A 22,900-nucleotide genomic window follows, 5' to 3' on the forward strand; every position below is an offset into this window, starting at 1 on the left:
TTTTTTTTTTTTTACTGCCTGTTGGATGCCAAATGTGTGGAAACTAAAGTTGGTTTTCTTACATGCCTTGGCTTGACCCTTGTGCCTGAGTGGGACACGGGCTGTGGATGTGCTGCTGTTGGGAGGGCAGAACTGGGGAAGCTTTGGATGTTTGTGTTGTGGGGGTGTGGCTGGGAAGCCACGCAGCAGCTGGAATAATGGTCATGGATGAGCCAGGGAGGGGCTGCTACTGTCCCCTGGCTGTCAGCTGCCCCTGGGGAGTTTGGAGTCTCCCTGCCCCTCTCCCCTGGGAGCTGCTCTCAGCTGTTCCGGTGACATTCCTGGAGGGCCCAGGTGTCAGGGGTTTATTCCCATCTTTCATTCCAGTGGCAGGATGCTGGCAGGGAAGGGGGGGATCCTCTTGCAGGTGTGATGCTGACACAGCCTGGGGCTGAGCCACCCCTGAGAGCAGGAGCTGCTGGGACCTTCCTGGAGCTGTGCCTTCTGTGGGAAATGAGAGCTGGAACGGGAGCGAAGGACTGGGATCTGACTGTTCAGCTGCTGCCCAGGTGGTGCCACGCCCTGGAGCCGGCAGGTGAGAGGCGTTTGCCGTCCTGCACCCGCAGCCCCCGGGCTCTCCCAAAATGCCTCTCCCCGTTCCTGCCACTGCTGCTGGGAATGTCCCCCTGCAGAGCCCAGGTGCTGCAGGCTGGTCCCTGGCACCAGGGCAGTGCCGGTCTCCCTTGGGCAGTTGCTCTGCAGACCTCCGAGAGGAGAGGAAACCTGAGCAGGAGCTCCATGGTTGGTACGTCTGCCCTGTGTCCTGCTGGGCCCCTCTGCAGCTGCTCTGGAAATGCAGAAAGTCAATGTATATTTTGGAGGAGGAAAAGATAAAATGTCTCTTTCTGTTCCATGGTTACCACTGTTTTTCAATCTGTAACAACTGTTTTGTGTGTGTTGCTTTCAGGAAAATGTGTTCGTTGCTATGGAAGTGGAAGGAGCTTTTTCCCCCAGACACAAATGCTGAGTCCAGAGCAGAGAGAAAACCCTGGGTGTGGAGGAGCAGCACCACTGACTGTCTTGGATTTGGGGTTTGTGTTGGAGGGACCGTGGAGGGCTCAGCCCTGGGTTTGTGGGAGCACCAACAACCCCTCTGTGCTTCCAGAGCTTCGCTCCCCTGAGCAGCTGGAGCAGCTGGAGCTGTGAACAGAGGGCAGCACCTGCTGCCCCAGGCAACCCAGCAGGGAGTTCAGAGTTTGTTCTTCCCTGGGGGAAAATCCCATCCCCAGCCAGGGAGGGATGGAGGGATGGCAGGCAGCCTGGCCCCCAGCAGGGCTGTGCCAGCACTGGGATGTGCAGGAGGCGCTTCCTGAGGGGAAAGCAGCAGCTCCCAGCTGGGAGTCCCAGCCTGGCCCTCAGGGCCTGTGTGGGTTCTGCAGGGGGGCAAGGGGCAGGTGAGAGTCCTGAGGGGCTGTGGCCCCTCGATGCCCCATTCCCTGCAGGACTCCTCAGGGGAGCTGCTGGGCACAACAACCGAAATGTCCCTGCACCACAGCTCCTGTCTCCTAGGACTTGGAAATGTCCCTGAATTTTGAAGTGTCCCTGTATTTTCATGGAGCTCTGAAGCACAGAAATGAGTCATTTGACAGGGCTGATGGACTTCAAGCACCTGTATGGACCTCCAGGAGTCACCTGAGGCCACACTCTGCTCGTATCTCAGTAGCTGAGACAATTTTCCTGGGAGGTCTGGAGTATTCCTGCCCTGGGTGGTGCTGCAGCCTCTGCCACACTGCTGGAAATCAGGTGCTGCCACTGGGCTCTGAACACCTGAGACCCACAGCGACAGGGAAATCTCCCAGCCAGCTCTCCTTGGGCACAGGGCTTTGCCTGGGTGGGTCTCACCCTCAGAGTTGCTTTTTCTCTGAAAAAAGGATTTTGTTAAAATTTTTTTACTAATTTTCAACAAAAAGATGCAAAGGTTTCAAGGCATTTCATACAAACTGTTCTGCTTGTCCTTCACTTTCAGCTTTGTTACAGATATTGGAAGGATGAGTGTGGGCCAGGAGCTTTGGATGGTTTGGGAAGAGACAAAACGAACAATGTGAGAACATTTCTGATGGAAATCGGCCCAACAGGTCCCTCTCAGGGCTTCAGTCACCCCCAAACCCCACAGGTGAGTGGCAGCAGGGGAGGTGATAAGGGCCCCTTTTCCAGGAAATCTTTCCCTGGTTGCTGCTCCTGCCAGGAAATGCTCATGAAATCCATGACTTCACATCAGGCCAAGTCTGTGACTCTCCTGTCCATGCTCCTTGTTGCTTCCAAGCTCCTTGGGGCAGGAAGCAAACCCCCCTGGCCAGGCTGGCAATCACATCCCCCTTTGGAAACAACACTCCTGCAGAGGAAACAGCTTTCCATCCCCTCCTCCTGCCTGGCCACAGCCCAGCAGGGCCATTGAAAAAAAAAAAAAAAAGAAAAAAAAAAAAAAAAAAAAGGAAGTTAAAATTAGTAAAGCTGGCCTGAAGAAAAAATGTCTTTATATTCCAGTGGAAGGAAAAAACTTGGCAGAAGTGACCATTTTTGTCCCAGGATGGAGAATCCTTCTGGATGGGTTTGCTGGAGAGGGCGAGTGGCTCGTGTTCCCATCCTGCAGAGACATTCCAGCTTCCCAATCCCCTGGGGCTCCAGGGATGCTGTGTCCCCCTCATTCCCGGGGGTTCTGTGTCCCCCTCATTCCCGGGGGTTCTGTGTCCCCATCATTCCCAGGGGTTCTGTGTCCCCCTCATTCCCGGGGGTTCTGTGTCCCCATCATTCCCAGGGGTTCTCTGTCCCCCTCATTCCCGGGGGTTCTGTGTCCCCATCATTCCCAGGGATTCTGGACCCCCCCATTCCCGGGATGCCGCGGCTGCTCCCGCTGCCGTTCTGGGTTTCCTCTGTAGGTGGAAGTGTTGCAGAGCCCAGCCGAGCCTCCCCTGCACTCACGGCTCTCTGTCTCTCTTCTGGACACACCAGAAGCCACCAAGGTGAGGAGGGGACAAATGTCCTGCCCTGGGCCATGGGGGCAGAGCAGCCCCATCCCCGGGGTCTCAGCCTTGGCTGAACACCCGAATTCCAGCTGTGGGGAGCTGGGGATGGATCAAAGCCTCGAGGGATGGCATCAGCCACCAAGTGCGGGAGATTCCCCAGGAGTGGCCAGTTACTGGGACAGCTCCGGGGGACAGCCCTGAATGATCCCAGAGGGGAGGGAAAATGAGGGTTTCTCACCATGGCCTGAGCTCCTGCAGGCCCTGGCTGTCCCAGAGAAGCTGTGGCTGCCCCATCCCTGGAATGTTGATCCCTGTGAGGCCCTGCAGGTGCTGGGCAGCCCCAGGGCCTGTGCTCAGGAGCCAAGAGGGGAAATCCACAGCAAAATTATCTCAAACCAAGTGAATCTCCTGAAGGGCCCTCACAGATTTAATTACCCCTGATCAGTGATTGGTGCAGCTTCCCAAAATTCCTTCATGACTCGGGACCCCAGGTTTGTATGGAGCAATCAGGAGCTGGGACCCAAATGCCTGAGGTCCCATTTTAAAGGGATTTAGAGGCTGAGAAGCTGAGGTTTTGTTCGAAGCCTGAAGGTTTTTCTATGTCTCAGCACCTCTAAACCAGGAAACATCTTCAGCATCTTTCTGCCAGCTGGTTCAAAGTGTGCCCCCCATGCTGGCCTGAGGACACGCGTGGGCTGACTGTGACTGAAGGAGCACAGAGCGGAGAGGCTGGCGCTGTCACCGCTGTCCCAAGGGAATAAAACTCGTCCTCCCTGGGCAGAGAGCACCCTCCTTCCTCCCTCCTCAGCACCCCTCCGGGCCGGGCCCCTGCGCCAGCCCAGCCCCAGCCCAGCCCTCCAGGATTCCACACTTTTACCCAGCACGATGCTCAGGACGCCGTGGCCAGGCGGGGTGAGAGCACGGAAGTGCTTTGCGGTCCGGGAAACCGCGAGCAGCAAACAGAGACGTTATCTCTGACATCTGGCTCTGATCAGGGAGCTCCGTCTGCCTTTGTCAATGGACGCGGGATGGCCCGCGGCTGCTTTTTGCTTCAGGACTCCTCTGGGGTTCCCCTGGCAGCAGCGAAGCCAACGGAGGGATCCCAGAGCTGGGGACACAGAGGCAGCACCGCCAGCCTTCCCCTCTGCCCTCCTCTCTCAGCAGCCACGGAGCAGAGCCAGCGCTGACCTTGGCACGGGCCAGAGAGCAGGAACGTGTCCTCACCCACCTTCCAACCCCCCAGGTGAGAGGTTTTAAGACGCTCATCCCGTCCCAGCCCTGCCACGGGCAGGGACACCTTCCATTATCCCAGGCTGCTCCAATCCAACCTGGCTTTGGACACTGCCAGGGATCCAGGGGCAGCCACAGCTCTGTGGGCACCCTGAGCACTGAGTGTCCTGCTCGTGCTCTCAGGGCTATGGTGATCATGAGGTTTGAGGTCCCGGCCTCATTTTCCCTGGGTCAGGCTAAGAGGGATCCCTGGAGACTTTTGCCTTCTGGGATGTGTGCATCTCCTCCACACATCCTGCTCTGTGCCAGGAGCCTGCCTGGGTTTTTGCTCTCCCGGCATTTCAGGCGCTGGCTTTGGATTAAATGCTCACGACATGAACCCCGACTCGTGCTGTGATCCGGGTGAGAGGCTGTTCCACCTGGGGAGGGGATGTTCCACAGCCCTCCTGCATGGCCCTGCCCAGCTGTGGATTCCCCACGTCTCCACTGCTGCCGGGGCCAGGCGCACACACACACACATCCTCTCCCAGTGGAAGTCCTGTGGACAAGGAACAGTTTCTCAGTCAGGTGGATCTTCAGCAGGTTTGGAACATCCTTACCCAGAGCCAGCCAGGGGAAAGGATTTCTATGAACACAAATCCACAGAAAATCCTGGTCTCCAGAACCAACCTTTACCTGGGGATCAGAAATCCAAGTTCTCCCTTTGTCTGAGCGGGTGAATTCCTGCCTCATCCAGCTCCAGCTACTGCTTCCATCACCCTCCAAGGAGGTGCTGGGGTTATTTTTAGAAGGAATCCACAAAAACAACCCCCGAATCCAGACATCAGGAAACAGAATGGCGTTGGCAGCCACTGAGGCCGTGCTGCTACTTGGTTACACCCAAATCCTGCTCCACGTCTGACCCTTCCCGGATGCCCTCCAGCTGTTCCCGAGGATCCTTTTTTGGGTACGTTTCCCCAAAGGCACATGCGGTTCTTTGTTCAGAACTTCACGGTGATTTAAATGACCGCTCAGTCCTGGTAAGTGAAACCAACCCCTGCAGGCAGCGCAGTGCACAGGAAACAGCTGGGAGAGGACGCTGGGACGGATTTCCATAAAAGCCGATGATTCATGGAAACGTTCGGTGAGCGGGGTCAGCCTCGGGCTCCTGAGGAGCCTCTTCCGATGGAGACGATTCCAGAGCCAGCCGCGCTCTGGGTCACTCCCGAATTCCCCGTGCCCGTCCCGGCACCAGCCATGGAACAGAGCAGCCGAACTCCCAAAATACAGCCTGGGGGGATGCTTCACCCCCACTTTCTGCTGCCAGTGAAGTGGTGTTCAGCTGCCCTGGATGTGGGAAAAGGGATGTCGGGGAGGGCAATGCCTGTGCAGGGATGGATGGGATATTGGGAAGGAATTGTTCCCTGGGAGGGTGGGCAGGCCCTGGCACAGGGTGCCCAGAGCAGCTGGGGCTGCCCCTGGATCCCTGGCAGTGTCCCAGGCCAGGCTGGACAGGGCTGGGAGCAGCCTGGGATAGGGGGCAGGGCAGGGGACTGGTTGAGCTTTAAGGTCCTTCCGACTCAACCCAGCCGATGATGATGATGATGATGATGATGATGATGATGATGATGATGATGATGATGATGGTGAAGGACATTTGGGCAGGACAGAGTGTGACCCTCCAGCAGGAAGAAGAACTTGCTGTGTTCTGTGGCTCTCCAGGCTCCTTTCCTTTGTGCCCAGAGGTTTCTGCCAGGACTCCTTCCCCCGAGTTCAAGGCAGGTAGGTGCCAGCTGGGCATTACTCCCTGGAGTGGTGCCAGGCCAAACCAAACCACTTTCCATGTCACATAAATCAGGAGATGGAAAACACCCTTTGGGGCACTCGGTTCAGCCACTCCTGCAGCTCAGGGCTGCTCCTGACAGGACATTTTCCATGGATTTTTCCCACCCACTTAGAATGACTCAAGCAAGGGGCTCCACCACTGCCTGGGGGAGGGCATTTTCCTCTCTCTTGCACTGAGACTTTCCTTTCCCAAATGTCAGCCTTTTCCTCCCATCCCGGACCCCCTGGGTTGTTCCCCCCTTTCCCTGACATTTCCCACCCTGTGTTCATTCCGTGCCTGGCACCAGTGCCTGGGTCCTGCTGATCCTGACTAAATCCCACTGCAGGGAACAGAAGGCAGGGTGGGGCCTGGAGAAGTGGCCTCAGAGACACTGAGGGGCAAACCCCCCTCACTGGAATGGTCTCCATCCCCTGAGAGGCCTGGTGGCACCTGTGCCCATCCCTCGGTTCACTGGGAAGGAGCAGAGTCCCACCCTGGCACTGATCCCTGTCCCCACTCTGGGTGGAGCACAGAGGGATCCAGAGCCTGGAGGGCCAAGGAAAACAATCCATGGGAGCTGGCATGGAAGGTTTACCATGATCTGGGCACAGCTCCCAGGGCAGTGCCAGAGGCTCCACACAAATTATATCTCTGGTGTTAAAATCCCCTCAACATTAATCCCTGGCAGTGCCCTTTTCATCATCCCACCCAAGTGAATTCTGTGCCGTGCTGTGAGGATGACACCCCTGGATTAGGGTTTCACACCATTACGGCTGTTTGGGGGTTGTTCCTCCTCCAGCAGGACACTCTCAACCACCTGTGACCACCAAGGACAAAACCCAACATCGAATTTTCATGATGGAAATAAGGGCCTGTTTTAAATAACTAAAAATGCAGCTGTGGGGGCTTGTCTGAGAAAGGAAATTCCCTCAATTTCATTATCCTGCTCTTTTTCTGGTATTGAAAATGCACGGTACAAAGACAGTCTGATTTGTTCTGGTTAATATATTTTAATGATCTGTGGCATCAGTTTCTATTTCCATGCACTTTTAACACTGCTTAGGAACTAAGATGCTTTTTCCTGCAGTCCAATTTTTTCTTTTGTAGAAAAACTCCATCTGCAAGGCACAGTCGGGATCCCAGATCCTACACACACCTCAGAGCAAGGTCTAGTGATCATCCCAGCTTTGGTTTGTGATATCCCAGTGGGAAGGAAGTGGTATCCATGGCAAGCTGTGTATGGCCAGGGCTAATCCCATCTCCTGCGGAAGGAGCAGCAGCACCATGCGTGGGCTGGGCTCTCCACGATATTATCTGTGGAGAACATTATGTTTTGGGCAACTTTGGGTGGAAAAAGGGTGAGCCACACCGAGGCACCGACTGAGGTTCCGTGGCTTCCTCTTGTGCTGTCTCTCATTAGCTGGGAGCAGGGACAGACCCCACCATGGATCGTGTTTGGGGCTCACATGAAGGATCAGACCCATCCCCTGAGCCCCATTTTCCTGCCCACAGGAATCAGGCCTGGCACAGAGCATTGATCCTTTCTGGAAAGGTTCAGGACTGCAGGAGCTCACTCCAGAGCAGGCAGCACCCCCAGCTCTGCCACGGGCAAGCTGAAGCCTTTCCAGCAGGGAAGGACAAGACAGCCCCGTGCCATGGGATGTTTTCTCCAAGGGAAGGGCTGGAATGCTGCCCACAGCCAGCAGGGCAGGATCCACAGGGACAGGTTTGTTCCAAGCCTGGAGCTTTGTTTGGCTTTGCCTCGTGCCACGAGTCCTGGAGTGCAAGGTCCCTGACACCACTCCTACAAGAAACACTCCCTTCAGGAAGTTTGATTTCCTAAAATTTCAGGGCTATAATGAGGTGTCCACATCCTCCGTGGCACTTTGTGCTGCTGCCCTTCATCCCACCATGGAAAACACTTGGTAAACTTTCCTTGACGTGGTGAGATCCATTAAATTGTTTTCAAAGCCAGTAAAAAAGGGTCCCTGACATTTCCATATTTTGCTTATTGCTTAGCAGCAGGAGCTCTGGGTTCTGGGAGGGAGGGGGAGAAGGGAAATATTTGTTCTGGACTTGGTTTGGATCCAGGACCTGGCCACTCCCTCATGCCAGAACCATGATCCCGTTCCTGCTCCCGTTATTTTACGTGCTGTTCCTCCCTGGCCCACTCCCCTTTACTCCAGCTGCTGCTGCAGGACACAAACAGGGGGCTGTGGGTAAGAGCCCAGATTTGAAATCATGGAATCACAGACTGGTTTGGGTTGGAAGGAACCTCAAAGCTCATCCAGTTGTGCCTTCCCTTTGCCAGGCTTCTCCAAGCCCCATCCATCCTGGATCCTGTGAGGATGGGCCACTATTCCCTGCCCAGGGCCAGGGCATTGGAATGGGATGAGCTTTATGGTTCCTTCCAACCCAAACCTTCTGGGATCCAGGGATTCTCTGATTTCAATCCCACCCATTGAAGATGTGCTGCTCTTTGTGCTCCTCTTGGAGAGACTCTTTTTACTTTTCTCATCTTGAGATGCACCCAGCATTGCGCTACACCGTGAATAAATTAATGGACAGGTAAACATTATTGCATCAAAAATAAATAAAATTTTAACTGGACTTTAAGTTGTAGAAATGGACGAGCTGGAGGCTGGAATGGTTTCGCAGGTGGAGCTGTCAGAGCTGGCTCGGCCGGCGCCTCATCCCGGCAAGAACCCGGCTCCGGGGCTCGCTCAGCGAGGCCGCCCTTCCCTTGGGAGGGATGGGATCCATGGAGCCGGGGCCCCTGGCGGCCCTGGCCGTTCCGAAGTGCCCGGACAGGCGGAGCTCCCCGGCGGGGAGGGAGCGCGGCGAGGCCGGCAGGGTCCCGCTGAGCCTGCGGAGCTCCAGCACCTGCTCCCGGGCCCGGCCCAGCGCCGCCGTCAGCTCGAAGCGCTCCTCGCACTCCCGGCGCACCGTGTCCTGCAGCAGCGCATTCTGCAAAGAGAAACACCGGGAAAAGCGCCGTCCCTCCAACCCGGACACTCCCGGGACACTGCCCCTGCAAGCAGGGCATTCTGCAAAGAGAAACACCGGGAAAAGCGCCGTCCCTCCAACCCGGACACTCCCGGGACACTGCCCCTGCAAGCAGGGCATTCTGCAAAGAGAAACACCGGGAAAAGCGCCGTCCCTCCAACCTGGACACTCCCTGGAGTCCTGGACACCGAGCCGCCCTGCACCGCCCTCCTGTTCCCTCGGGAGCCGGTGGGAAATCCCAGGGAAGGGCTCAGAAGGTATTTCTGCTCTTGGGAAGGAAAGGCAAAGGACAGAGGTGCAGTGACACCGAAGGGAGTCAGAGCTGCTTTTCCCTGTACCCTCTGCAGTGGGAGAGCACAATCTGCATGGAGCCATGGAATCAGGACCAGAATCAGGTATGGAATCAGGTATGAACACTTGGAATCATGGAATCACTCATGGAAAGGCCATGGAGTCCCTCTGTTGTCCCAGCACGGCCACTGCCCCTCTACCCCGTGTCCCCACCCTGGACTGGGCACAGATCGGGCACAACCTCACTGTAATTCCACTCACAGCTTTCCCCACCTTTCCAAGGAGTAACTCAGTACCAGCCCCAGCACTAATTCACTTGGAAGAGTTTTATTTTCACTGTTGACCAATTCTTTTTCCTGCCACTTAACTACTTTGGACATTCCAGCCTAATCTTATCTGCAGTCCCTGACTCCACATTTCTCATGGAGCAGCTCTCTCCTCCCTTCCCATTATATTCCAAGCATTCAGCAAATGCTTGTGGTCAGAACATCCATCAGTCAAATTTCTCTTTGCATTTAGTTCATTTTTATGCATTCCTGAGTTAGGGAACGTGGCTGCACTGGTGGGAGCTGGGACACCAGTCCAAGGAATGAGAAATATCCATGTTTTCTACTCTAAGAACTGGGAATTCATTTTTGTTTACTCAATGTTTGGGCAGTGGGGCATGAGGCTACAGACTAAGGCAGGCCTTGCAGGACCTGAAAAATAGATAGATTTTCCTATAAAACACTAATTTAAGTGTTTGCTGAATTAAAACTTCCCATCTTTTGTGATCTACCATATTTAGGAAATGACAATGGATTTGTTTGGGAAATCTTTGCATTTCAATGGATTTTCTGGTGTGAAACACAGAACTTTGAATGATTTTAGAAATCACATGTTTCCAAGTAAAAATAACCAGGCATTTCCTGGGTCATGTTCCTACCTCCTCTTGAACTTGACTCAAACTGTGAATCAGCTGTGTCCTCTCCTGGGTTAATTTTTCCAGTTCATCTGACTTGTGCTTAATTTCTTTCCTCAGTTTATCCAGGAATGATTCATTGTTGCTCTTTTCCATGGTCAGCTGGAATTCAAGCTCACTGATGAGCCTTTTAAGGCTCTGGATTTCTTTTTCCTTGTCTCCATCTTTCTCTGCCAGTTTCATTTGGGCATCTTGGAGCTTCTTCTCCAGAATTTCCGTCTCCATCCTCAAGCTCTTGGTGGCACTAGATATTAAACCTGGGATCTGGGTGAGATCAGACAGGAATTAATCTCCACTCAGTACCTCTATATATGGAGAATTAATAGCAGACAAATGTTAACTTGAGGAAAAAACCAACAAATTTAAACTTACAGGTCCTCAGAGAGGAAAAAAAAGCTCTGAATTTACATAATACCCTCAGAGGACACCAGAGAGCTGCAAATTAATCACCCCTCATTGAGAACACAGAGATTAATTAGAGTGCTCAGGATCAAACAGAGACATTGAGGTAAAAATGGGAAAATTTAACTTCAAGATAAATTTAGTGCAAGTCGGTGTTTCCTCAGGGTTTAAAACTCATGGTTAAATATTTGTCAAGTGAACAAAGCCAACCTTATTCTCATCTCTAAACCACTGCACAATGCCCCAGATTTTAAATAACAATATAACCTCATCACATTCCTTTTAATTTTTCCAGGTTTCTCAGGAATTGTTTCAAACCTTTTGAAAACTCAGGTTGCAGGTACAGTTTCTCAATTTCTGTATAAAACTGGAGTGGGATCTGGAGTCCCCAACCCCCTGTGGTGCCAGCACCAGTCCAGCCCAGCTTTACTGGCCACTCACCCTGGAGCTGCTGGGTTCACTTGGGAAGAGGGGAAAATGTGGGTGGGCTTGTGGCACCTCACTTCACAGCCTGAAACAGTCCCAAGCTTTTAAAAAATGATGATGTCAGATTAAATATAATTAACAACTAGTCTGGGGACATAGATGGAGTTTTGGTGGTGAAAATGTGAGATGAGAAAGAACTTCCACACCAATTAACTTGGACTGGAATAGTTATTTTCAGCCTGTTCCATTAAAAAAAAATTAAATATACTAAGAGTGGGAAAAAGTACTGTATCAGCCAGATAGAGGATGATACATAGAGAAGGTTTTATTCCTTCACATTCACAGATTTATGGAATCTTCTGCCACAAGTTTTCTCTTGAGCACTGCACACCTTCTGCTGGAGCTCCTCGTGTTCTCTCTGATATTTTGTGATCAGTTCCTGCTGTTTTTGTCTCTCCAGGTCCAGCTCCACTCTGGCCTCTTCCCTGACTTTCAGAATTGCTTCTTTGTGCCGAGCCTCCCCTTTGGCCAGGTCCATTTCCAGCTGGGGGACAAGAGGCTGTCAGTGGCATTGTCACACTGGTCTGGGTTGGGAGGGACCTCAAAGCCCATCCAGTGCCACCCCTGCCATGGGCAGGGACACCTCCCACTGTCCCAGGCTGCTCCCAGCCCCAATGTCCAGCCTGGCCTTGGGCACTGCCAGGGATCCAGGGGCAGCCACAGCTGCTCTGGGAATTCCATCCCAGCCCCTGCCCACCCTCCCAGGGAAGAAGTCCCCCCCAATCTCCCATCCATCCCTGCCCTCTGGCACTGGGAAGCCATTCCCTGGCTCCTGTCCCTCCATCCCTTGTCCCCAGTCCCTCTCCAGCTCTCCCGGAGCTCCTTCAGGCACTGAAGGTCACAACAAGTTCATCCCAGACCCTTCTCCAGGCTGGAGTTTTGGGTAAAATATCCCAGTCCATACAACTTCTCCAATAATTCAGCCATAATTTCCCCAATAGAAAAGCCTGGATTCTGGAGGAAACCCTGAAGGCTGCATTTAGGAAAATGCTTTTCCTAACCCAGGATGTTCCCATTCCCTTTGTGCAGGCTGATTCTAATGGATTTAATTGCAGCAGGCTGAGAGCACAACAGGCACATTAAATGCACAACTCAAACCTCATTACTTCAAGTGATTAAAAGCACAAAAGCCCACAATGAGCTTAATTACAATTATCTAATTTCACACATTAATTATGAGCAGAAGTATAATAAATCTCCCTGAACTCTTTAGGGGGAAAAGAGAAACTGGAAATATTTTCATTATTTTTTAAACCAAAATACACCCAATTCTGGGTGTGGAAGAGATGCAAATCCCCCACTAAGGTTTAGCTTAAAATTGCTGTATTTGTAAGATGCTCAAAGTAGACTATTATTATTTTATTAATAATAATTGATTATTATTAATATTATTAATATTGATATTATTAATATTGATATTATTAATATTATTAATATTAATATTATTAATATTAAATATTGCTTATTATTATTATTTCTATATTCTTAGATGGGAGTTGGGATTCTGAACATAAATCCCCAAACTTATTAATTTTACCTATCATTATAGATCCTGATCACTTGTTGGAGGCTACTTGACTACAAAGACTACACAAATAAAGGCAATAGAGAAACCTGAGCTCATTTACACAAACATTTCACATCTAATATTTGAAATTAATGAAGCTGAGAACCAGGACAGGAAATAAAGTGGAAGCTGATGTTCCAAGAGAGCATAATGGCCACTAATTGATTTAAACCCACTTACATGCTCCTCATTAATTAATATTTGTAAAGTCCACAAAACAAATGTGTGCATGCTTCTTTCCAGGGGGAATTTCTCCATAGAAAGGGTGGTCAAGCACTGGAAGGATGGACCACACCTGGAGGTGTCCAAGGAAGGACTGGACGTGGCACTCGGGGCTCTGGGCTGGGGACAAGGTGATGGGTGCTCAGTGGAAGGTTGGGCTCGATGGTCCTGGGGGACTTTTCCAACCTCAGTAATCCTGGGATTCTCTAAATATGGTGTGTTCCAATGGAGTCATTTCTTAAATTACTTCCTAAAAGTGATTTTTTTGTTGTTCCACTATAACAACTTAAGGTTTATGTGTATTTTAGACAGAAATCTTGAGCCCTTGATACTCTGCAGTGGCACAAACCAAAGGCAATGTTGTCACTTTGTCACTTTGGTGAATTTTTTTGGCTGCTGAGCCCGGTTTTGGGGCCTTGCCACGGCTGCATTTTAATGGCTGTGACAGCAAAGCTGTTACTGCTCCTTCTCCCTCCCACTAATCTTTATCTTGTTCTCATGTCAGGTTGAAAACACTCTGTGATTATGGAGCAGCATGATCCCCTTCCCAAATTATATCCTGTGACAGGGCAGTGAAGGTGTTTTCAAAGAAATGTAACTGATCCTAATTGCTACCAGTCCCCAGATTTTCCTGGGACTAAATAAAGCTTTCAGACATTGAAACAAAAAATACAGTAATTTCAGTCACCAATTATATGAGGCTTACATCAGACAAGTCACAGTTATTGTTCAACTCTGCTTTTAAATTTTCCTTCACAGATATATACATTTGTTTTAATTTCTTATTCTTTTTAATATATAATTTTTTTTAAATATATAAATATATTTTTATTTCTTATTCAGTTCATGGTTTTTTGGTGCTCAAGGGAAAAAGCTGCAGATGAAAACACAGTTGACATGGTGCCAGCTGTTTATGGGAAACAGCTTCCCAAACCCCACAGGACGAGGCTGGCAGGAGAACTCCTTGTACAAAGGATACTTTGGACAAGTTGTGGCTGCCCCTGGATCCCTGGCAGTGCCCAAGGCCAGGCTGGACACTGGGGCTGGGAGCAGCCTGGGACAGTGGGAGGTGTCCCTGCCATGGCAGGGGTGGCACTGGATGGGCTTTAGGGTCCCTCCAACCCAAACCAGTCTGGGATCCTGTGATTCTATGAACTTCAGCAAACATTAAATGTGCTTTTAGAAATAGGAGGCTCCCCAAAACAAACCCTTCCCTCTAAATTTCTGCTTTTGAGGCCCCAGCAGACCCAGAGGTCACAGGCAAACAAGATTTGTGTGCTCCTGATAGAATTTTTGGCTGAGTGGCTTCCAAACCAGTCTTTGTATGAGTCCATGATTCCATCACATGTGGCACCTGAGGAGATCATTTCCTGCCTTCCTGTGCCCGTTGTGAAACTGCAAAGCCCCAAAGCAGAGCCCCCAGAGTCACCTTGTCCCTCCAGGAGTCCTCACTCCGCACCTTCTGCCTCAGCGCCTCCTGCAGCTGCTCCGTCCTGCTCTGCTGGGACACCAGCAGCAGCTCCCTGGAAACAAAAATTCCATGTAAAGCTGGGCTCTGCCCACACTGCTGCAATCCATTTCCTTGCACTGAAGTCCTGCTTCTCCTTCCCCATTTTGCTCAGTATTTATATTTTGTTCAGTATGTATATTTGTATATTTGCAATAAATCCCAGGAATCCTGCCCAGAGGCAGGGCAGGAATTGCCACTTGGCATCTCCACCATGCCCTCACCTGCTTCCTGAATTTCGTGTTTTAAAGAAAATACAGAACTTGGTCTGCCACTTCAAATGGTATTTTAATATTTTTTTGATATTTCTCAAGACAAATTTCAAAGAACACAGAGAAACTTAAAATATTCCAACCAGAAATTGTATTTCATGAACTTGGAATGTTAGGATCATTAATTCATAAATTGTAATGGGTTTGGAATGAAAACCCCAGAGTGCTTTCTGTTGTTCAAGGTACTGTTTGTTATGTGGGGCTTGTAGGGCACGACTCCTGGAGAGGTTAAGTTCCTGTCATTGATGTTATTAACAACTTGTCCACCACAAAAATGCCATCAGTATTCCCTCAGCCAGGGTCTTGGATAGGATCTGGTGCTTGGGGAGGTGTGAGAGCAACTCTTCACCAGTTCAGTCTGGCTCTGAAGGGTCTCAGCTATGAACAAAGCTGCCATTGTCCCTGGAACTGCTTTTGAGATGTGGAAAATAAAGCACTGGCTTTCTGAGGGCTGTTTTCCCTGGACTGGGATCGAGTTTGAGTGCCTTTGCTTTGGACTCACCAACCTGAATCCGTATTTTTTTAATTACCTACACTAGAATCTCCATATCCAGTTTTACTCCTGACAACCACGGGCTTGTTTTCAGCATTTGAAAGTGCCAGGAGGCACCAACTGTTCTGCATTTCAGGGGTTTGAACATTCCCTGCACCTTTAGCACAAAGAGCAGCTGAACAGCTGCAAGAAGTGGGATTTGGGCTCAGATTAAACTCCAGCTGAAGCCCTGCAGTCCAAGCAGAACTTTTCTACTCCTATTTTTTTATAGGACCTTTTATTTTTTTCTCTTCCACTCAAGTTTTGTCTATCCCGTAATAATTTAAAAAACCAATCCAATGACCTCCAAAATCTCCCGAATTTTCAGGAGAACCTGAGTCCAGCTCAGCTCCCTTTACCTTTCCTGCTTCAGCATCAGCAGCTCCTGCTCTGTTTGGCTCAGGAGAGCTTTCAGGGTTTCCAGCTCACTCTCTGATCTCCCAGTTCTTCTCTTCAGATCTTCTTCTTTCCTTTCTTTCTCGGCCACTTCCTCCTGTAAATGTTTGCAGACTTGTTGGCAAATGAGAAGGGATTCCTCCTTTTCCTTCAGCTCTTTTGTAAGTCTACAGATGAAATAAAGGAGTAGCAGCATTGTAGTTACTATATTCTTACTTATAGACAGGAATAAAAATGCCTGGAAAAGGAAACATCAGTCAAAACCCCCCATATCCATCATGAAGTAAAATCTAGACATTTGAAAAAAAAATTAAAAAATATTGTATAAAAATGCATTAAAAATCATAAAGTTTTTGCTGTCACTGCTCAAAAATATCTATAATGAAATATCATTTCAGCATTTACCTGGCCTCAGCAATTCCATTTTCATATTTGATCTTTTTCAGTTCATTTTGACAGACATCAAGTTCTGTTGACTTCACCCTGAAAAACATTGGAAATAAAAGGGTATTATCCAAAGAAATGAGCCCTTACTCCTGCAGCAGCCTGGACATCACTTCTGGTGCATTTTCCACCTTGCATTTTCCATTCCAGGTGAAAGGCCACAAATAGAAAGTTCTGTCAGCTCTAGCAAAGTTGTTAATAATTGGAAGTTAAACTTCCAGTGTCATCTCAGCCTGACCTGGATCACAACTGTTGCAAGCAAGAAGTGAGATCTTGCAACACTGATGACAGTTTTGAGTAATAAATGAATAAAATGGAACAAATCCCAATTTTGTAGATAAAAGGGCTGGAACCTTTGCAGGTTTCATGTCATTATGTCATCATTTCACCAATTAATAACCATGGTTAAGCTTCATATTTACATTTAAACAGATATAGAATATGTTGTTTTATTAAACTGTGCCCATATTACACTGAAATGTTAATTTACACTTGGAAAGCCCTCAGTGTTTATTTAACTGTGTTCATGACATCTTTGTTTCCCACTCAATCCTTACATTATCTCTGAAATACTTTGTTGCTAAGCATCCCAAATATTTGCAACTTGGCCATGGGCAGCCCCCCTGAATAAAGGAACTGAAACCAGAAAGTGCAGAGCAGAAAGGCAGGAATCCTTTGCTTAAATTTCGGGAACACGTGGGAAAAGAGTGATGTTGGATGGTCTTGAGCCAGGCAGTGCCAGTTCCTGACTCCTGAGCTTCACATTTGGAGCAGGGCCTGTGCCTTTCCAGCATCCCCTGGCACCCTCTGAATTCTCCTGGGGATGCTGTCCCCAAGCTGCTCCAGTGCCCACTGAGGTTTTCAGCACTTGGCTGTAGAATTTGGAATGTTTGGGTGGTGTTGGGGTGTCAGGCTCCAGCTGTGGGAGTGTTCTGAGGGGCTGTGGAGAGCTCTGGGAATGTGAGAAAATCCTGGAGTGGTTTGGGTTGGAAGGGATCCTAAAGCCCCTCTTGTTCCACCCACACCTTCCACAGACCAGGTGGTTCCAAGCCCCAATGTCCAACCTGGCCTTGGACACTCCCAGGGATCCAGGGGCAGCCACAAATTCCCTGGAAAACCTGTGCCAGGCCTCCCCACCCTCCCAGGGAACAATTCCTTCCCAATATCCCACCTAACCCTGCCCTCTGGCAGTGGGAAACCATTCCCCCTTGCTCTGTCAGTACACACTACTTCCCACACACATTTTCAGTCCTGAATTTATGTGGATTTCCCAAAATGCATCCTACACCTGTGTGTTATGTGAGGCACTGGCTCAGGCTCATTATCCCTCCTCTGCAGTTCCATTAATGCCTGCTGGAGATAGGAAGCCGTGCTCCCAGAGCCAGGCTGGCTCAGGCAGGTGCTTAGAAATAATAACATGAAGATAAAATAGTTCTTCTGTTGGCCAAAACCTTCTCAGATCATTGTGACAAACAGCACTTGCTGAAAAAAAAAAGTGGTTTATGTGTTTTTTGTGCAGTGGGAAGCAATCAAGGAACAGGATTCTTACAGTAACAGCTTCTTGTAGTGGTCCATCTCTGCTGTCACCTTCTGCAGCTGCAGGCCAGCTGTCTCCACCTGATTTGTTAAATCTGAAAACAAAAACACGAGGTTGTGTCGGTGTTTACACTAAATGAATTCACTTTAGTGGTTTGTTTCCATGCCAGACCTGCAGCTCCCTGCTCCCAGGCAGAGCAGTGCACACGAGCAGAGTGGCTTTACAGCAAAAAGCTGGGGTTTGTCTGTTTGGGGCTTTTTATCCCACCAGAAAACATCAAGTTCAATTACACTGACACATGAAATGCTTTAAATCATATGGTTTGTACATAAAGCTGAGAGCAAACACAAGCAGGAAGGTGGACCCAAAACTCACCTGGAATTTACTTCACCTGAAGTAAATTCTACCACACTAACATAGTGGTGTTACGTGCTTCTCCAAATGTTATCTGTCAGAACACACCACCTCAGCTCCAATCAGCCACTGCCTTTTCCCCAGTACATATCCCAGTTTTCTTAGTTTAATTATCTCATCTTGTTTTGTGTGCCTTTATATCATCCTTTTCTCCGTTTTTAAATCCTAAGAACAGCCATAACTTGAAGATGTGAAGCCCCATAAACTGAAACAACAGCACATGGCTCAATCTGATTTTCATCTCCATGAACATATCACAGAATCATGGAATGGGTTGGGAGGAACCTTAAGGCTCATCCAGTCCCAACTCCCTTCCACTATCCCAGGTTGCTCCAAGCCTCATCCAACCTGGCCTGGAACACTCCAGGGATGGGGCAGCCACATCAACTCGGGCATCTCTAAATAAGCTTGTGAACAAGAGCTGCCTTTCCAGAAAGCCTAAGAATTATTTAAAATCAAAGTTTCTACCAAAAAGGCAGCACCATGAACTACATGGAAAAAAATCCAATGACAAATCATTGCCACAGATCTAAAAGTGAAAGAAAAAACAAGATTTTTCCTCAGAATGCAACAGCAAACAAAGTGAGGTGACCTTGTCTCTGAAGGACAGCCCCCAAGACAGTCCTTCAAAGTTCTCTGATGTATCTTCCCAGAAGCCAAATCTGTCACTCATTTCGCCACAAATCCCTGAATTTCTGTAACTTTTCCCACATCTCTTTCAGTCATTTCTAGCAATGCTGATGGATGATCCCAGCGTGGGATTTCCCACCAGCCACACCTTATCTGGTAAATCCTACAATTGGAAGGGTTCTCTCCTTTCAGTAAAGGGAAAAGGAAAGTTGGTCATTAGACTACAACACAAAAAACCAGGGAGAGAATGATACAAGGTAAAACACACAGGGCCTGTTGGATCCATTCCCAAACTATCAGCATTTATAAACAGCTTTTTCAAGAGAAACGTATGATTTCTTTGGACTCAACTAAACCCTTGCAAAAATCATGGAAGTTAATTGTCAAAGCACCTTCTCCACCACCTGCCATGGGTGCCAAAACCAATCAAACCCATTTTTGTGTACTGCAGCTGTGGCACCAAGCGCTCAGACGTCACTGCCACGATGGAAGGTGGACTGGGTGAGCAGAGCTCCAAGCTGCGAGAACTGGTGGCACCTTCCCTTGGCTCTGAGCCACAGTGGTGGCCAAGCACCCTCTGGACACATCAGGCCACCTGCAGTCCCTTCTGGTCCCTTCACTGGGCATTCCTCAGCAGTGCATTGTCCTGCACTTTCCTAAAGCTAAAGAATCCAACTTTCATTTCCTGTCATTCATCCTGGCGTTGCCTGTCAGAATTCCTACAGAAAAGGGAGAAGCTTTGGCTTCAGCTGCCAAGCAGATGTGAGGCACAACACTGGGAACCAGCCAACCCTGACAGCAGGAACGTGACTCTGTGAAAACAGATTAAACCCAGATTAGTGTGGATGGACACCAGAAAGAGCAGAGCCCTCTCCCCATCCTTGCAGGCTGCTGTGGAGAAGATTTTCCCAAACAGCTCTTTCTGACCTTTTTAAAATTGTTATTTGAAAAGATCTCTGCCAGTAATTAATAAACATGGTATTTTTATTTCTTCCTCGATGTGGGAGCATGGACACGAGTTCTGGAATAAAGGAAAAGGAGAGGGATGATGCTTGGTTTGGTTCTGTACTTTGGGTGGTCTCTTTCAACGCTGTTTCCTCTTTCACTCAATTTGGTTTCAGAAGTTTTCATGCACACTGAGCATGGACAGGAGTTTTTCATGAGGGAATAGATGGATTTAATTATACAAATGGTTTCTGCAAGTCTTCTCTGGAGAGAATTCTCACCAAATTCAATGGGAGCTGGTGAGCACCAAGTCCCACATCCATGGAGGCAGATTTCAATGAAAAACATGGTAAAAATGAGCACACTAATAAGGAGAATGGTAATACAAATGGAAACCTGTGCTGAAAACTTGCTGAACAGAGGAAAATGTATTCAAATGCTTACGTAAAAATGTTCTCTGGTAATGAAAATAAAGCCTATTGCAAAACATGCAAAGCCAACAGAAAGAAGTCACACTTTGTAATACTGATACTGGGCTCAATGCTACAAGAACAACCACATCTTAAAGTCTCACCAGGCCAAATCCGTCTCAGTTTCATTCATGTTTAATTTTACTTACTTTTGTGACTCAGAATGGCTCTCACCATAGTCAGAAACCTTCCAGCAACCTTTCAGTGAGCCCGTGCTGTGACAAGGACAGAGACTGAGGGGCACAGCCCGAACGTGCACGAGGACTTGATGAACCACAGACACAGAAAAAAGCTGGGGACTGTTTCCTCTTCCTTGGCTGAATTACCATCACTGCAGCCCCTGGCATATGCAAAACACCCAGGAGAGCCTGCCCAGAGCTGGCTTTCAGGAATTTAACCACCCAGTTTGCATCCAAGGGCACAGTGCCCCAGCTCCTGCTTGGAAACAGCAACAACCGGTGAAGTTTTCAGTGAAAAATAAAAATAATAAGCAGCACATTGGGTAAGCAGCCACTCTGGAAGCCATCAACTCCACAGCTAATTCCTAACAGATTCCCAGTGAGATCAGACCAGAAGCACATGTGGTAGAGCTGTGTAATTTTCTGCTTTTCCTGCAAAACCTACAAAATCCAATCCAATATAATTTCTGACAATTTGGGGGTAATCTAAATAAAAACTCAGTGCTTTATACCTATGCCCAAAAAGGAAGATTATTTTCCTGTAGTTAAGACTTTATGGGAAGGTTCATAAGCACAGCTCAAATAGATCATGGAATCCCAGAATGGTTTGGGTTGGGAGGGACCTTAAATCCCATCTCATCCACTGTCCCAGGCTGCTCCAAGCCCCATCCAGCCTGGCCTTGGACACTCCCAGGGATCCAGGGGCAGCCACAGCTGCTCTGGGAATTCCATCCCAGCCCCTCCCCACCCTCCCAGGGAACAATTCCTTCCCAATGTCCCATCCAGCCCTGCCCTTTGGCACTGGGAAGCCATTCCCTGGGTCCTGGCCCTCCAGGCCCTTGTCCAGAGTCTCTCTCTGTGTCTCCTGTAGCTCCTTCAGGCCCTGGAAGGCCATAGTTAGGTCACCCTGAAGCTTCTCTTCTCCAGGCTGAACAATCCTAATTCACTCAGCCTCTCCTCACAGCAGAGGTGTCCTTCTCTCTCTCCAGACCCTCCTCTGGATTCACTCCAGCAGCTCCCTGTCCTTCCCCTGCGGGGGATCCCAGATTGGCCACTGAGGACACGCAGACCCCGTCAGCCCCTCAGCCCCCAGTGCCTCAGCAGCTGCTGGACAGAAACCCCACAGCACAGCAGGTCCAGGGCAGCCACGGCACAAACCTGTTGTGTGTCACCGAGCCTCTGGGCTGAAATGCCTGTGCCTGCCCCAGATAAATGCAGGGCTGCAAACCCCACCTGCCCCCAAGATCACAGACAAATGCAGGGCTGCAAACCCCACCTGCCCCCAAGATCACAGACAAATGCAGGGCTGCAAACCCCACCTGCCCCCAAGATCACAGATAAATGCAGGGCTGCAAACCCCACCTGCCCCCAAGATCACAGACAAATGCAGGGCTGCAAACCCCACCTGCCCCCAAGATCACAGACAAATGCAGGGCTGCAAACCCCACCTGCCCCCAAGATCACAGACAAATGCAGGGCTGCAAACCCCACCTGCCCCCAAGATCACAGACAAATGCAGGGCTGCAAACCCCACCTGCCCCCAAGATCACAGATAAATGCAGGGCTGCAAACCCCACCTGCCCCCAAGATCACAGACAAATGCAGGGCTGCAAACCCCACCTGCCCCCAAGATCACAGACAAATGCAGGGCTGCAAACCCCACCTGCCCCCAAGATCACAGACAAATGCAGGGCTGCAAACCCCACCTGCTCCCAGGGTCAGGAATGAGCCTGTGCCTCACTACCCAGCTGGGCACTGCAAACAAGAGGATCTGCTGGTGGCACCCACATCCCTGCAGCACGCAGAGAGCGGCACAGGGAGCAGTTTCATTTTCCCTTTCTTTCAGCGTGGTTTGGGGGAAGCTGGCAGGGTTTTGGTGTGAGCAGGAGCAGCTGTGAGTCACCATTCCGGGCCCTGCTGGCAGGGCAGGCCCACGGCCGCCCGCGCTGCCCCCAGCCCTGGGCCCACAGCCCCCACTGCTCTGGGACAGCAGCACACCGCACAGCTCACAGATGAAAACACGTTTTATTGCATCAGGCTTTATGAAGTTGTCATCCCAAATCAGGCATGGATTTACAGAGAGTGGCTGGAAGGGACCCCTGGGGTGCAAAGCTGATCCTTCTGCCCAAACCAGACTGGGTTACCTGGGGTTTAATTCAGCCCCAAGGCTGCAGGGGCCCCAGCTCACCAACGCTGCACCAACCTCTGCTGAAAACCTCTTCCCAATGTCACAGGATTCCAGATTGGTTTGGGTTGGGAGGGACCTTAAAGCCCATCCAGTGCCACCCCTGCCATGGGCAGGGGCACCTCCCACTGTCCCAGGCTGCTCCCAGCCCAGTGTCCAGCCTGGCCTTGGGCACTGCCTGAGGCTCAAAGCCATCTGCCATCTCCCAGGAGGGTTTGGATCCTCCACCTTCCTCTCCACTCTAGGCACTCCCAGGCTTTTGGGTCCTCTCTCAGCCATCAGGGACCAGCCTGGAAAATACTGGGAGCTCAAACCTGGAAGATGGTCAAAGAAGTGGAATAGAGAGCTCACAGATCCCTGGCCAAGGCAGACTGGAACCCAGCCCCTCTTGCTGGATTTCTGTGGTATTCTGGGCAAC

General features: G+C 49.9%; 1 protein-coding gene across 5 annotated transcripts in view; it reads right to left on the reverse strand.

Moving 5' to 3' along the window:
• Positions 1 to 6,775: 6,775 nt before the first annotated feature.
• LEKR1 (leucine, glutamate and lysine rich 1) overlaps positions 6,776 to 22,900 on the reverse strand; it is a 36,333-nt gene continuing 20,208 nt past the window's right edge. For 3 of the 5 annotated variants that reach the window (XM_069024675.1, XM_069024676.1, XM_069024677.1), the window contains exons 6-12: positions 17,672 to 17,753; positions 16,084 to 16,161; positions 15,642 to 15,845; positions 14,401 to 14,494; positions 11,514 to 11,666; positions 10,259 to 10,558; positions 6,776 to 9,003 (exon numbers count right to left, since the gene is read on the reverse strand). In XM_069024675.1, coding sequence (XP_068880776.1) covers positions 8,704 to 9,003; positions 10,259 to 10,558; positions 11,514 to 11,666; positions 14,401 to 14,494; positions 15,642 to 15,845; positions 16,084 to 16,161; positions 17,672 to 17,753 — 1,211 coding nt within the window. In that variant the 3' untranslated portion in view covers positions 6,776 to 8,703. Of the gene's footprint in view, positions 9,004 to 10,258; positions 10,559 to 11,513; positions 11,667 to 14,400; positions 14,495 to 15,641; positions 15,917 to 16,083; positions 16,162 to 17,671; positions 17,754 to 22,900 lie in introns of those variants that run through there. The other 2 variants (XM_069024678.1, XM_069024679.1) reach the window with 2 other exon arrangements.

This window comes from Aphelocoma coerulescens, chromosome 9 (assembly GCF_041296385.1).
Source record: "Aphelocoma coerulescens isolate FSJ_1873_10779 chromosome 9, UR_Acoe_1.0, whole genome shotgun sequence".
NCBI classification, from domain to species: Eukaryota; Metazoa; Chordata; class Aves; order Passeriformes; family Corvidae; genus Aphelocoma; species Aphelocoma coerulescens.